This window comes from Lissotriton vulgaris, chromosome 3_1 (assembly GCF_964263255.1).
Source record: "Lissotriton vulgaris chromosome 3_1, aLisVul1.2, whole genome shotgun sequence".
Taxonomy (NCBI): domain Eukaryota; kingdom Metazoa; phylum Chordata; class Amphibia; order Caudata; family Salamandridae; genus Lissotriton; species Lissotriton vulgaris.
In genome coordinates, this window is record NC_141689.1 from 1855208194 (window position 1) to 1855224359 (window position 16166).

The 16166-nt window shown below is 46.6% G+C and overlaps 1 protein-coding gene across 3 annotated transcripts in view; it reads left to right on the forward strand.

Annotated features, from left to right (window-relative positions):
- Window positions 1-16166, forward strand: part of TRIM2 (tripartite motif containing 2) — a 460803-nt gene that overhangs the window by 413545 nt on the left and 31092 nt on the right. For all 3 annotated transcript variants that reach the window (XM_086962313.1, XM_086962314.1, XM_086962312.1), the window contains exon 11: window positions 743-883. In XM_086962313.1, coding sequence (XP_086818439.1) covers window positions 743-883 — 141 coding nt within the window. The remainder of the gene's footprint in view (window positions 1-742; window positions 884-16166) is intronic.

The following is a 16166-nucleotide window of genomic DNA, read 5'->3' on the forward strand; positions in this document are numbered from 1 at the left end:
ATCTCCTTCTTTACAGGGGGTTTGTCTATGAGTTGAGATAATGAGCTTTTCCTATATCCAACAGACTGTAAATGAATAAATAGAAGGCCAGATAAACTGGTCTGTTGGTTGTTTAGTTGTCCTGAATTCAGCTGCTTGAGGTCTTTATATATTAAATCTATTTTAATGAAATGTGGTATTAGAGTAGATTGTAAAATTGCTTTAACGTGTGATATAGTTTTGACTACTGTGATGTATTACATTTGTGAATATTTAAGTTGGGCCTAAAAGTCCTATGAACATTAATTTTGTATATTAAAATAAGTTTGATTGATTGATCGAACTCTTTTCTTAATTTAATATTCACTCTCGCCTCCCCACAATTACCGGACCATTCTATTATATCTGACTCTCTTTTGTGGTGCCTGCTCCACCATTTCAGAGGTAAACAGAGGTGAGGCTCGCCATATTATCAGTTCTGTTTTACTGCCCTACCTTATCCTTGAGCCCCTACCCCTCCCGATCTAGCAGCTAGGCAAGTCAAGTATCAACTTTTGAAGAAAGTGAAACTATAAAGTGTTTTCGATTCTCAACTGGGACTCCAAACCCACCAGGAGCTACTCTTGCACTTTAAGCAGGCAGTGACATACTCTGTCTCTCAAAATATTATCTTTGTTGCAAAAGCATACCTGAGCTGCTCAGGACAATATATACTTTTCTGAACCACTGTGTTGTAAGCCTTGACTATTTTATGTTAATTCAGGTCTTTAATCCGGAAGGAGAGTTCCTGCTGAAGTTTGGCTCCAATGGAGAAGGAAATGGGCAGTTCAATGCGCCAACGGGAGTAGCCGTTGACACCAATGGAAATATTATAGTTGCGGACTGGGGAAATAGTCGAATACAGGTAACAGTAATTTACAACTAATATTGGTTGGTTTTGTTAGTATCCTTTGTGAACTTAGTTGTTGGTTACACTCCAGTTCTTTTTTGTGGGTCTTCAGTTCATACAACTCCTTAATCACTTTTAGACACTCCCACTGGCAGTTCTCAGACCCTCCCAAGTGCCAAGCATCGAGTGTTAGACTTACACATTTGAATGCCTGATCCTGCACTACCAAACTGAAATGTATAATTCACGTGTTAGCTGTCTCCTCTTAGACTGTCTGCATCTCTACTTTCCAGAATGCTCCTGGGCTCTCAGCACCAGCTCTGACATGCTGCTGTCAGTCTGCTGGTGGCCCACGCTATGGCCTTCAGAGGCAGGTCAAAGCGAGGCGAGGTTGCCATGAGGACAGCACAGTTTGTGTATCTTGTTGAGGCAAGCCACCTTGTCTCCTTCTGTGCTGTGATTGGATCCCTAGTTGCTGTAGGAACTGGGCCCTTGGTCACAGTTCAGACAGCTTCAGCTTCCCTTTCCAATGCATGGAGAATGCAAAATCAAACAGCTCTATTGGGTGTATGGAGAGATGTCACTGGATTATGTCAGAAAAGAGGAGCTAAAATGACTAAGTTCAGGCAAGCTCACACAACAGTCAGTCACTGCAAGTCATGGGCATAATTTGAGGTGTAAGTCTCAAACGGGAACAATACTGTATTTCACTACTATCCTCTTTAAATTAACTAGATTGGATTTAAAAATAAAAGCCAGGCATGTAACAAAAACAACAAGGTGGCAATCTTACTTGCAATACACAGACGATGGTGTGTGGCTTTTGATTGGTATAGATTTGTAGCCGCTGTGCACCATTGCAGCTTTTTTGAAGCTTTTTGCACTTCATTAAATTGCACCGAAAGAGCTAATTTCAGACATCTGTCTCACTACATGTAGGTAGAAGTTGCGGGTTCAAGAAAGTCATTATTTATTATTTGTTTTATTAAGCAGCATTTCTCTTTGCTGGACTAAACGTTTCGCAAATTTGCACAGTGGTAGTATGTAAACTAATAACTATGTATTTCCAGTATTCTCAAATTAGAAAGGTTTGTATAATCTAATTCCAAGACCTAGTTAAATAATATGATTGGGACAGTGTATGTGCGTGATCATGGGTTTCCGAGTTGTGTGGAACTAGTGCACCTGTGAAAATATTCCTTGTAAAAATTTCGCCAGAAAAAACTTGACAAAACTTGTTAATTGGAAACTGACTGTAAACAGGGAAAATCTGAATTAATTGGGTGTGCAAACTCCAAAACTGCAGGTTATTCCTCATACCAAGCAGCTAAAACCAGAATGGGGCCATAATACCCTACTGGTGAAGTTCTTTAGGACTTTTTTTTTCTTTTTCTATAGCGCACGGCTACTCCAAAGGAGTGTCCCAGCGCTTTAATTAGTGACCGGAAAGGACAGACAACCACAACATAAACAGGACCACTACAGAGAGTAGGGGGATCCAGCACTGGAGAGGAAGAACACTACCGGGCAAAGAGCCATGTTTTAAGGCCCTTCCTACAGGCCAGTAGATTGGATGTACTGCGCAGTGTCAGTGGAAGAGAGTTCCAAAGCTGCGGAGCTCGCAGCCTGAAGGAGCGTCCTCCAATGCGAGCCTTATTTACTCTGGGAACCACTGCTAGGAACAGAGACTCAGATCTCAGGGATCGAGCCGGGTGGTAAAAGGCAAGCCTCCTTTGGAGATACTGAGCTCCCGAGGCATGCAAGGCCTTGTGTGCCAGTGTCAAGGCCTTAAACTCTATTCGCTTCCGGATAGGCAGCCAATGGAGCGACTGCAATAGGCTAGATACTCTGGCCCGTCTGTGGAGGCCAAAGATAGCCCGCGCGGCTGCGTTCTGAACCACCTGCAAGCGTTGCAGGAGATACTCCGGTAGGCCAAGATATAGAATGTTGGAGTAATATAACCTTGAGCCGATTAAGGCCTGGACCGTAGTCCTCCTGTGCTCTTCAGAGAGCAGGGGGAAGAACTTCCGGAGCATCTTGAGAAGGCCAAAACAGGTTCCCGAGAGAGCCAGAACCTGGGATCTTAATGTCCGCCCGTTGTCGATCTTAATTCCCAGATTCTTAGCTAACTGGGACGAATGCGCTGGAGGGAACATGTCGGCAGGGTACCATTCATGCCACTCTGGGTCAGATGAGCAACCGAAGAAGAGTATCTCAGATTTATCTGAGTTGCACTTGAGGCTGTTTAGCTGGAACCATTTGAAAACAGCCCCAAGGCACTCACGGATACTCTCTCCGTCGAAATCTTCTCCTTTCCGACATGTAAAGAGGAGCTGGGTATCGTCGGCGTAAGATACGATCTGGGCCCCGAAAGACTCCACCAATGTCGCCAGGGGGGTCATAAAGTGTTGAAGAGAGTCGGGCTCAACACGGAGCCCTGAGGGACTCCGACTCCCAATGGCGGCATCTCTGCAGAGCTAGGAGAGGCCCAGACCGTTTGTCGTCGGTCAGCTAGGAAAGATCTAAACCAGCTGAGCACCGTCCCCCTCAGACCGATCTCATAAAGTCTGGCGAGGAGACCCTCATGGGGGATGGTGTCAAAAGCCGCCGACAGATCAAGCATGACGAGCATGGCTTTGCCTCCCGAATCCAGCGACTCTTAAATGGCTTCAGACACCTCCAACAGCGCCGTCTCGGTGCTTAAATTGGGGCGGAAACCAGATTGGGAGGAATGTAGTAGATCGTGGGACTCCAAAAAGTTGGAGAGCACGATATGTACATGTTTCTCCAAGATCTTAGCCAGTGCGGGAAGGAGCGAGATATGCCTGTAATTGGCGAGATCTCCAGGGGCAAGGCCGGGCTTCTTAAGGAGGGGAATGACCATTGCCTGCTTCCACACCTGCGGGACCACCGCTCGACTCAGAGAAAGATTCAAGAGCGGGTTTGCCAAAGGATTTACAATATCCGCCATTTTCGCCAAGAATTTGGCAGGGCAAGGATCCAAAGGTGATCCAGATTTAAGATTAGCCATAAATGCCAAAGACGAGGATGTCGAAAATGGCGGAAACACCCCCAGGACTGGACCTGAGGGAATCGATGGAACTGGTCCATCCACGGGGCTAGGAGAAACATCGACCTGCCTCGTGGGAAAAGAATCCTGAATCAGCTTTATCTTATTGGTGAAGAAATTGGCAAGGGCAGACACCCATGACTCAGAGGGGGCGACCTGAGTCGAATTAGATCGAGGAGTCGTGAATTCTCTAACGATCGTAAAGATCTCCTTACAAGAGTTGGCTGCTGCCTCAGTTCTCCCGGCAAAATAGCCTTTTTTTCCTGGAGGATTTCCCGGTGGTAGGCTTTGACTGTTGTTCTGTAAACAAGCCTAGCATCGGCATCATACTGTGACCGCCAGGCCCTTTCGGCCACTTTGCATTGCGTACGGGAGTGCGACAGTGCTTCAGTGAACCAATGGGCAGAGACCCGTTTAGGTGTTGATCGGGGGGGAATCACAGGGGCTAGATCGTTCAGCCTATCCATCAGCCACAACTGCAAGTTGTCTAAGTCTTTGTCCAGATTGCCCGTAACAGGGAAGGAATGATCCAGAGAGGCCTGAGCCAGCATCTCCGGAGTCACCCGATGGTACGCCCTGGATACTGGTCCCTGATGTCTCAGAGCAGTGCTCAATGGTTTCTTAATGCGCTGTACATAAAATGTGGCCAGGTGATGATCTGACCAAAGCACCGGCAGCAATGCCGATATTTCAATAGGGGACGTGGAGGAGATCTGATCCAGAGTGTGGCCCTTGTCATGGGTCGGTCCAGAAAGATAGGGAATCAGGCCTAAGGGTGACATGATATCCATCAATTTAATTGTATCAGGGTCAGAACTCTCATCCATATGGAAATTAAAATCTCCGGCCAGCACACAGTGCTCTGCTCCAAGGATCAGCGTCGAAATTTTCGACTGGAGCTCCTCAAAGAAGGACCCTGCTGGGCCAGGGGGCCTATAAACTAGGAGCCCTTTAAAAGATTGTTGAGGTGTCAGTGATATGGAGAAGGCAAGGGATTCAGAGCCCGTGATGGCATCCATAGGGATGGTGGAACATGTAAAGGATTTGTTCACCACAAGTGCTACACCCCCACCCCTCCCTTTCAATCTGTCTTGCCTAAAAATGTTCTATCCTGGGGGTATTGCTGTAGGGATATCGGGATTTGACGACTCACCTAACCAGGTCTCTGTCAGCATCAAACATACTGGTTTTTCAGTAACAAGGAGATCAAAGATTTCCTGGGCATGTCTGCGAACAGATCTGGAACAACAAAGCGCTAAGGAGCGCTATGGAAGTCTCGGGTCCTAAGTCTCTAGCGCCTATTAATCAAGCGCAGAGAAGCATAAACATTAAAATGTCTCTGGCGCTTCTTAGTCAAGCGCAAGAGGCTCCAAGTTAAAATGTCAAACACAGATTTTAAAATAAAGAAAGAAGAGAGCGAGACCTCCCGGCTTCCGCCTCAGGAGGGAAAAGGTCACAACAGATGTTAATGTTAATGTTAAAAATTTGTTAAAGCGCAAAACAGCTGCCCCAGCAACGGAGCGTCCTGGCGCTGAACCTAGACAGTACCTGAGGGGAGGGGGAATACCGCAGGAGAGTTAGATCACGGAGAACAGATGAGTTTTAAGTTCCTTTCAAAAGGTAGTCAGGTTGGTCAGGGTACGGATATGCAGAGGCAAGGAGTTCCAAAGTTTTGCCCCTAAAACTTTGAAAGAACGGCCGCCCATTCTGCAGAGCTTGGTTCGAGGAACCGTCACCAGGTGCTGTCCTAGCGAGCGCAGGGTGCGCTGGGGAGTGTAGGGTGCTAGAAGCGGACGTAGGAGTTCAGGGCCGTCTGATTTAAGAATTTTGAATGACTTGCCATTGATATTGCTCAGGAGGTATTCCTGCACCAAAATGAAGGCCTCAGAATTGGACAAATTGAGAAAACACACGATTTTTGCATGCACGCATGCAGCAGAATTATTTTCGAGCTCGAAACATTTGTGATCTAAAACAAAGTGTAACATGTTAGAAAGAACGCTGTAGTTGGCACTTAATTCTATAGAAATAGCATGAAAAAGGATGGAGGTGGTTGTATAAAGGTACCTAGTCGGGGTGTGACTAGCCGAGCTGCATGATGGCTGCTTTCTGAGCGAGCTCCACCGACCGGGGGAAGAATCCTGCATTTATCCTGCTCCGAATGTTACTGGGAGTGTGCTAAAAGTTATGACCCGGTGGGGGAGAAGTCGCAGCACAAGCCGGGCTTGAAGCGAGAGACAGCGGTGCTGTTTTGACGAGGTTCTGGGCGCTGTGCAGCGGAGACAGGCCGAGACGAGAGCGTCGAAACAGACTGACGCCAGACTGCCCCCAAACTTGAGCCCGGGGTGGTGGTGAAGCTGGAGGCCGTAAGTCCGCTGACCTGAAGCGGATGCGGCTCGCTACTGAGAGGTGAGAGGCCGGGACCATGTGAGCTGCGGAGCTGCGCCCGCATGTAATATGAACGGTGGCCTGCTGAGATATTGCTAAGCGGGAGGCAAGAGACGTTCTACTGAGGCTGGTGGACTGATAAAATGGCAGCGCCCTGCAGGCACCCCGAACGGAGGTAGACTGCCAGCGGTGCGGAGACCCTGAGAGCATCTGAAGCTGGGGTGTGCTCTGTGTGGAGCTGCCATGCACGAGTAAAGATCAGTTCATTCTAGCGCTGGACGATAGGACCGGGACGCGCAGCGGTGGAGGCGCTACGTCGGCCTGCAATGCTATTAACGGACATCTATGTCTGCGGGTAAACTGCAATATACAGCAATGTGAATCCGGCTGTGATGCATTTTGCTATTTGCTTATGAAGAGGAGTGCTGCGCCGCCATTTTAGATCAAGAGGGGCGGCTCGTGTACAGTCTGGCCTGTGTGTCGTTTGTGGTGAACCTGGCCAAGCCTGGCTGCTAATTGATGCCCGTAGCTGGAGAGACACGGGAGTTGACTTTAAAAGTGTCACGCGAGGAGCTGCGGGTGTTTGGTAGTTCAGTGGAGGCCATATTTTCGACCTGTGCCCCGACCAGTGTGATAGTTTGAGCAGAGGATAAGTGGCGCTAGTGGTGATTGGTGAATGGCTGAGGGCTGAAGACACTTGCAACGTTCAGGAACCATAAGACGGGAGAGGCTGGCATACTAGGGAGACTGGCAGATGTAAGATGTAGTACGGCGGCAGCACGAGACACAGAGCTCTAGAGGTGATAGAGCTGCCACGCTCTTCCGAGTCCTTGAGCCAGGGTGTAATTTACGACTGGGTGCTATACTAAAAAGAAACTTGCAGGGAGTGAAGTCGGAGGTTCGCCGGTTACCCATTTCTCCTGTGCATGAATCAACCTCTGGGAGCTGTGGTTGGGGCAGGACGTTTACTCCGGTGCCGATGTGGGGAAGCAAGATCCCAAACAACCGAAGATAACATTTGATGCCCGTCGCTCGACCAGGCAGACTGACACTGAGGCTGAGGCACAAGGTGGTTCCGACATGGATGTGAAATCTGGATCGGGGGACGATGATGTGAAGGCCCTGCTGCTGGAAATGCGCACAAGTCTCAAGAGTATTGACTCTAAGCTGGACACACTAACTCAACAACTGGACACTGTGAAACCTCAAGTTTCTGTGCATGAGACGCGGCTGGATGGCCTGGAAAACCGGCATGTAGAGTTCCACGAATTTTAAATGGAGACAAAAGAACAACTTTTGCACATGGATAAACTATTGGGAGTAATAAGAGTGAAGAACGATGATCTGGAGGCGAGATCTCGCAGAACTAATCTCCGTGTCACAGGCATTCCGGAGACAACAGCGATGTCCAAAATGGAAGACATCATGGCAGATCTCCTCCACGCACTGTTTGCTCCGCACCTCTCAAAGGTTTTCATTGTGGAGAGGGCACACAGAACATTGGGCCCGAAGCAACCAGTGGGTGGTACACCACGACTATTTTGATTAAGCTATTGAATTACCAGGATAGAGACACCATTTTGAGACTGGCGAGGGAGAAAGTCAGATCACGCACAAGGGGAATTCCATATCATTTTATCCAGACTTCACACCATTAGTGCAGGCCGCTCTGAGAGAATTCCTACCAGCTAAGAGACTCCTGTCACAAACGCAGATTCCATACTCCTTGTTGTATCCTGCTAAATTGAAGGTGTCTCATGACGGAACAGCGCACTATTTCACAGATGTAAAATCAGCGCTCAAATTCGCTAAACATGTTGCTGGCAAGGTGCCCAAGAAGAGGGGAGATGGTGACGGGCCACCAACGGACAGGCTGAGTGATAATGATTGAAATGTTTTTACTTTGCATATCAGTATTGGTGGTCTGTTTACTGTGGTACACTATTTCGCATTCCCCATAAACATTACACTGCTGCGCGTTGACGTAGATATATGTGGGCTCCCCCTAAAAGAGAAATGATAAATAATTTCAATTGACCCATAACGTATGGGAAGCATGTGTTGTAGTAACCCCGGCCACCCTACGAAAGTAGGGGAGTACGCCGGCCTACCCCCGCCCCCTTGGGAAGGTTCCCTATGGTCTGTTTGATGTTTGCAGAAGTTGTTATTGGGTGGGATATGCTACAACCTGATTGGGGGGTTGGTGTGGGTGGTGGGTGGGAATTGGGGTTGGTTTGTTCTTTTTTACGTGCCAGAATATAACAGCCATGAACGTAACACAGAAATATTGCCAGTACCATGTTGCAACCAGACTTGACAATGATGTAAGACTTGTTTGACTAAATAATGACTCACGTACAAACTCTGAATATTGTAACTTGGAACGTCAGGGGGTTAAACGATGGCCGAAAGGCAAGACTAGGTCATGCTTATCTAGTGAGGCATGCTACAGATATTTGTTTCTTGCAGGAAACGCATATTAATGTGACACTGTCGCAGAGACTTAAGCATAGCAGATGGGGGGAGATATACTCTGCAATATATTCTGGCTATGCTAGGGGGGTTGCTATTCTCATAAAGAAAGGTGTGTATTCATATGTAGACCCTGAAGGTCGTTTCGTTCTACTAAATGGGAGGTTGGGTGGAAGGGAGGTGACGTTTGCTGCTGTTTATGGCCCGAATACAGACTCCCCTGATTTTTTCAGACAACTGTGGTCTAGAATTAGAGCAATAGGATGTCACACTGTAATTTGGGGGTGAGACTTTAACGCTGTTACTTCAGATACTGCGGATAGACAAGGCCCTGCTAGATCGTTACATCCCCAGGCGCGCCCAGCCCTGCACAACATATTGATGGATGGAGGGCTTTTTGATATTTGGAGAGAACGGAATCCTAATTTGAGGGAGGGTACATGTATATCCACTCATCACCAGGCCTGGTCCAGATTGGACTTCTGGCTGATATCACGGGATGTTGCGGCTTGGACGGTGGAGGTGTCCCATATGGCGCTTTCACTATCGGATCATGCACCTTGTGTCCTCCGGCTGTCCTTGCCCGGGGTTCCTCTGTGTGCTTTTACCTGGTGGCTGCCTCAGAATGCGCTATTAGATGAGGCATTTAAGGAGGAGATACTGTCGGATATTGAGTCGTATTTTGGCACGAACACAGGTTCAGTGGACACTGAAGCTACTTTATGGTATGCATTTAAGGTCGTTATAAGAGGCCAATGTATTGCTAGGCAGGCGGGACTGCTCAAGGCCAGTAGAGGGACATTAACTGTGTTGGAAAAAAAAATTGAAGATCTAGAGAGTCAGCTATACTTGGCCAGGACTTGGCCAGGACGCCCCTTCGCTGGGGCAGCTGTGCGCCAAATAAAAGTTATTAGCATAACATAACATAACATAACTTGCACACAGACCCCACAACGGCGGGCCTTTTAAAAGCTACACTGCTGGAATTTGAAGAAGCGAATAGGGAGGTTAAATTCCTTGGTAAATATGCAGTGGCCCGTCGCTATGGCGAGGGTGACAGACCGGGGCACACACTGGCAAATATGATTAGGCCAACGAGAGATATCACATTTGTGCACAAGATCAACAGTATGGACGGTAAGATTGTCAGGGTCAAAAGGGAGTGTTGAATGCGTTTCATGATTTTTACTGCAGTCTATATAGAACAGCTGGGGTATCGGACACTGACAACATGTCGGAATTCCCAGAATCTATTGCACTTGCGTGGTTTAATGACAATCACAGGTTAAACATGGATATGCCCATCACGAAAGATGATGTGGCACAAGTGATTAAGAGTCTTCCGTTGAATAAGGCCCCAGGTCCGGATGGCCTAACAACTGCTTTTTATAAAACGTATGCTGAAGAGCTGGCACCCAGGTTACTTGCAGTATACGAGGAGGCTTTGGAAGCGGAAATCCTGCCCCAATCCATGAGGGAGGCTATGATTATCACATTATTGAAGCCAGAAAAGGCGGAAATAGAATTAGACTCCTATACACCGCTATCCCTGATAAATGTTGATGTCAAGATCTATGCAAAATTGCTGGCAAACCGTCTACAGCTGATGTTACCAATGATTGTTCTCCCTGACCAATCGGGATTTATCCCAGGGAGGTCGACGTTGCACAATTTGCGCACGTTATATTCAGTTATACATTATTTGCATCCAAGTGTTCAGGCTGCGGCATTATTCCTAGACGCCACTAAGTCGTTCGGCTCCTTAGAATGGCCGTACTTATTCTTGGTGCTGCAGCGCATGGGGTTCAGTCCTTTATTTTTAAAGAGGATAAAGTTGCTGTGTGAGGCTCCTGGGGCCCGTGTTAGAGTGAATGGCATGGTGTCGGACTCTTTCAAAATCTCGAGGGGAACGAGGCAGGGATGTCCGCTGTCGCCGTTATTATTTGCCATAGCTATGGAACCGGTTGCAGCGAGGATACGGCAACACCATACTGCCAGGGGAATAGGATTTAGCACTCGTAGCCTCTTGATATCATTATATGCGGACGATGTCACCCTATACATTCTAAACCCAGAGGTGAATCTTGCTCCAGTGCTACGTGAGTTTATAAGATTTGGGGGATTTACTGGCATATCTATAAATTGGACAAAATCTGTGATGTTCCCGCTTACGGATGGCACTAGGGAGGTTTGCTCCGAGTTCCCCCTAAGATGGGAGGCCACAGAGGTTAAATATTTGGGGGTGTGGCTGAGCAGAAACCTTCAGGACATTTGGAGCCTGAATTTTGGTCGGGTCTATTCGTGGCTGGAAGGGAAGGTTGCTATTTGGGCTAAGTTGCCTCTGTCTGTGGCAGGTAGGGTGGTGCTGGCGAAGATGGTTATCCTGCCCAAATTCCTTTCTTTATTTGTGAACGTGCCGGTTCCTCCCACCAAACATTTTTTTGAGCTCTTGCGCTCGCAACTGCTGTCCTTCATATGGGCAAATGGACAAGCCAGGGTGTCCTGGAGCCATCTGACCCTTCCCCTAAAACAGGGTGAATTGGGGTCCCCTGATATGCAACTATATGCCCTATGTGTGCAATCTCAGTTTCTCCATTTTTGGGTGCACACAACTCCGTTTCAGCCTCATGTTGTGGTTGAGAGGGTTGCGGTGGCTCCGGTGCCACTGGCTGTGGCTTTGTATCAAAATGCGAGTCACCCGAGGGAAGATGTTGACACTGCTGGAACGTTCCGCTGGGTGTGGCATGAACTGCAGAAGAGGGCGGGGATCCCGACGCTTTATGCGCCATCAATGTTATTGGAGCATAACCCTATGCTACCATGCATGGAGAGAGGTGTTGGTAAGACCCTAATGGACACCATGAAGTTGAATACTTTTGTTGATCTTTACCCTGATGGCACTTTCAGACATCCCCCTCTAGATACAGACGAACATGTAGCACCGTTTGCTGAAAAATTCTTATATCACCAGATACGTACTGCGTGTCGTGCGATGTATACAGGCTTTCCTGAGGCCCCCCGATGATGCTAGCACTGGAAAATGTTCTTAAAACGCAGTCGTCTATGAAGTTGGTCACAAGGCTCTACACAGTAATTCAGTCTGCTTATCTGATTCTGAAGCCCAAGTCCATGGAGCTTTGGAACAGTGAATTAAACCCGCAGATGACAGAGGAACAGTGGGGGTATTTTTGTGGTCAATTGTCTGATTTGTCCCCAAACTATCGCCTGAGATTGATTCATTTCAAGTTCCTGCACAGATATTACCGAGCACCGGTTAGCCTACACCGCATGCTTTTAAGGGAGGATGCCAGATGTTGGAGGTGTGGGTATGAGCAGGCTACCTTTTTACATGTGGCTTGGGAATGCCCGCATTTACAATTGTTTTGGGGTGAGATATTTCATGCAGTAAAGCAAATAATTGGTAGGGATGATCCACCTTCCCCAATGTTGGGACTTCTAGGATATGTGTGTGACACGGTACCTAAACGGCGAAAGTTACATGCACTTCTACTGCTCTATGCCCACAGACAGGTTGCTCTCCGCTGGGGTAGGAGGAGGGTTCCAGAATTTAAACATTTGTTAACGGATGTGACTTATAGGCACACTCCACTAGAGCTATTCTGGGATCAGATGCCTTCCGCGTCCCGCCCGACTTATATATGGGGACCTTTGTTGGAATGGACACGGTTGACTGCAGACCAAGCTGCGCAAGATGAGGATTCTGTAGATCAAAATGTGGGGCTGGCTGAAATGTAAAACTGATATGTATGTTAATGTGCAGCGATATCATAGGAAAATTGTTATGCCCAAATGATAGTTTATTTATCGTTCTGTATATGTAGCATGCGGTCCGCCTAGATCAATGTGGTGGACGGTCTAAGTTGATTTTTGTTCTCCTGACGCTGCATATTGTACTGATGCTGTAATATGTCCAAGCATCTGGTATACAGTAATATTGATATATGGAACTGGACTATGTACTAGGAAAAGGAATATTATACTTAAAACCTGTAATATGGGTTATGTATGTGCTGTGGCTGGCTAATAGTTGGCACTTGTGCCTTTGTTCTGTACTATGTTGGAAAACCAATAAAGACAAATTTAAAAGGTACCTAGTCAGCAATCTGACTATTTTGGCTGTCTAACAATTCACCATGGCAATCACATCCGTCAATAGGTTTTGCAAGTTGAAGCGGAGAGCAGGAGCGTTCACTTCTGGCGGAGGAGATAGTAAAGGAAGGGAGGAGGCTTTTTAGCCTTCTCATGTCCAAGATGTCCACCAAAAGTCAAGTTCAAGTTATGGCTTTCATTGATGGACAAAGTCATTGCTGCATCTATGTCTCTGAGATTAGTGCCAACCTTGCCAAGAACCACTCATCAGGGGTTAAATTAACCACACTAAAAAGCATTAGTCACACAATTATAGTCACTGCTAATCCAGCGGCTGTGGAAAAAAAATTGAAATGTTAAAAATGTTAGAAGGGTATTTATCATTTTTGTGAACATAGCCAGAGTAAAAGAGGAAAACACTCCCTCATGAATGATTTCAGGACTCAACAGCCTTGTGCATATCCCTGGGACTGTGCACGCACATCAGTGCTAGAGAGAAAGAAGCAGGGCAGATCCGAATGCTGCTGAGATGCAACCCCTCTGCCTAACAGGAGCCTCGCTCATTATCTCTCTATCCCCCCACTGGAAGGATGACTCGGAGTAGAAGAAAGGAGCTGTGCTCAGCAGATCGCAGCCGAGAGCTCACACTTTGATGCTAAAGGCATTAGGAGAGTGTGGAAATGCAAAAATAATGCCAGCCTTGTGATGGCTGAGACGCCAATGATGATGCTGAATTCTTCTTATTTGCGCTTTTTTCGTATTTGGCTTGCAATTAGCTCCCACCTAGGCAACTCTGCTGTCCTATGCTGTAACTCAGGTGCGGTTAGTAAGTAGTATATCGTTTCTATGGGCTGGAGATATTTTCTTGCTAGGGTGCTATTTTGCTTATTGCCTTGATCCCTTACATTTCTTTTTAAATAGCCCATCTCGATATAAAGTGGTGCAAGCCTTAAATATACCCGGATGTGCTAACTGAAGATATTCGGATCGACACTGTTTTAGAAGCACCGTTTGAATGGGATTGCCGGCCATAAGAGTGTTAAAAAACACACGGCTCTGTAACCCTCTGTCAGAGAAATGCAACGGGCAGTCGAGGTGCACTGGACAGTCTACAGATAACATAAATGTGATGGAAATGTTTAATAATAATAATAATAATAATACGGCCATTTATAAAGCGCAAAACAGCTACCTCCCAAAGGAGGTGTCCCGCGCTATAGCGACAGGTGACAGCACATTAAAAGGTCAAACCTTAACCATGCCACAGAATTAATCCAAGTTAAAAAGCCATGTCTTAATTGCCTTCCTGATTAGGCATTCCGAATCAAGTTGCCGCAAGGCATTTCAGAATTTAGCCACTCTTGCCACAAAAGATCTGCCGCCCCAACACTCCTTACTAACTCGTGGGGTGACCAGCAGATTCTGATTGTTAGACCGCATTAAATGTAATTCTATTGGCCACCAGTAGCCAGTGAAGTTCCTTAATGTGCAGAGAGATGTGTTTTCGCATAGACACGCGTCTAATCAATTGCGCTGCCGCATTTGGAACCAATTGCAGTCTCTTAACCATGTAAGCAGGTAGTCCCAGATAAAGGCCATTTGCCTAGTCCAACCTGGACGTCACAGTTGCTTGAACTATGGTACGTCGGCAGATTTCTGGTAGCAGGTGTTAAATTTTCTCATATACCTCAATTTTCCAAAGCAGGAAGATGTTACTTGCTGAATTTGAGAGGAGAAAGACAGGTCAGCCTCCAATTGTACTCCTAGATTTTTAACCATGCCTGCTGGGGTGGGTGGTGTCCCCATTACCTGCGGCCACCACAGGCCAGAGTCAGGAGGCTTGTTGGTCCCAAAAAACATCACCTCTGTTTTTTCAGTGTTTAATTTTAATTTATTATTGTTCATCCAAACTGCGACATCTGTGAGAGAGCTCTTAAAGCTTTTGAAGGACTCGGTCAACTGGTCTTTAAAAGTGAACACCAGCTGGGTGTCATTGGCATAGGATATTGCCTGACCCTCCAGTTGGCAATGAGTGAAATCAGGGGGGGGCAAATAGATGTTGAACAACAGTGGGCTTAACGCTTATCCTTGAGGTACCCCACACAAGCGCTTCTGATAAGGTTGTAAAGCCACCCTTTGAGTCCGCTTGTGGAAGAATGACCTCACCCACCCAAGGGCGGTACCCCTAATGCCGCAGTCATGAAGGCGTTGAACCAGAATATCATGATCTACTGTATCAGATGCGGCAGATAGATCCTGGATCACCAGCATGGCTGATGCCCCCGAATCTACCGCTGACCTCACTGATTCAGCCACCTCTACCAGGGCTCCGAAAATGTAGCCAGTTGTCGCCGGACAATCTTTTCCAGCATCTTGGCTGGAGTCAGCAGTAAAGAAATGGGTCTAATATTAGACAAGACCCCAGCATCAACATTGGATTTTTCTTCAGAGGCAGGAGTGTGGCATGCTTCCATAAATCAGGAAAGGTGCCAGAACCAAGAGTAGTTCCATATGTGAAGTTACACCTGACATCTGCTTTGACAGTTTCTACTCCGTCTGAAAAAAGAGCTGTAGACCACACAAATTTTATTGTCAAAGAAGTCAGAGAGTTCCTCACAAAGTGAGCGCGACGGTTGAGCATCAATAGTTAGTTCGCAGGGTTTAGTTAACCTACTTAAACAATTCATTGTCTGGTTTATCTGAGTTTGAGTGCTCACATCGCGTTTCCACCAGTCTGTACCTATATTATTAGGCACACCATGGTCTCTTTAGAAGCAGAGAACAGCTGAAATCCAAGGTTTGATGAGATATTACCCCTTTGCTTTGTAAACCTCAGAGACAACAGTCTCTCTAGGGTAACTATGCGATTCATTCCTACCGCATCCAAACATCAGCATTGCAGCCTGATCAACTTAGCTGCATATTCTGTACGGAAAAAAACAATTGTAGATATGTCTCTGCCAATCTAAAGTTTCCCAGTAAGGTGGTGCATGCACAAGGAAACCTTATAAATCAAGCATTGGCGTAGCCAATAAGACTCTTATTTTAAAAGCATTAGCTGACGTTTTGGTTCTGGCAAACACACACACTATTGAAACAATCAAGTGAAATGGTGCACCCAGAAATAAAAAAGTACACAAAATCTTTGGTTTTGTAAAAAATATTCTTCTTTTATTTAAATTTCATGTATTGCATAAAATCCATCGAAAGAACATCCAGCCAAGAATATTTGTGGACTTTTATCATTCCTCTTTATTG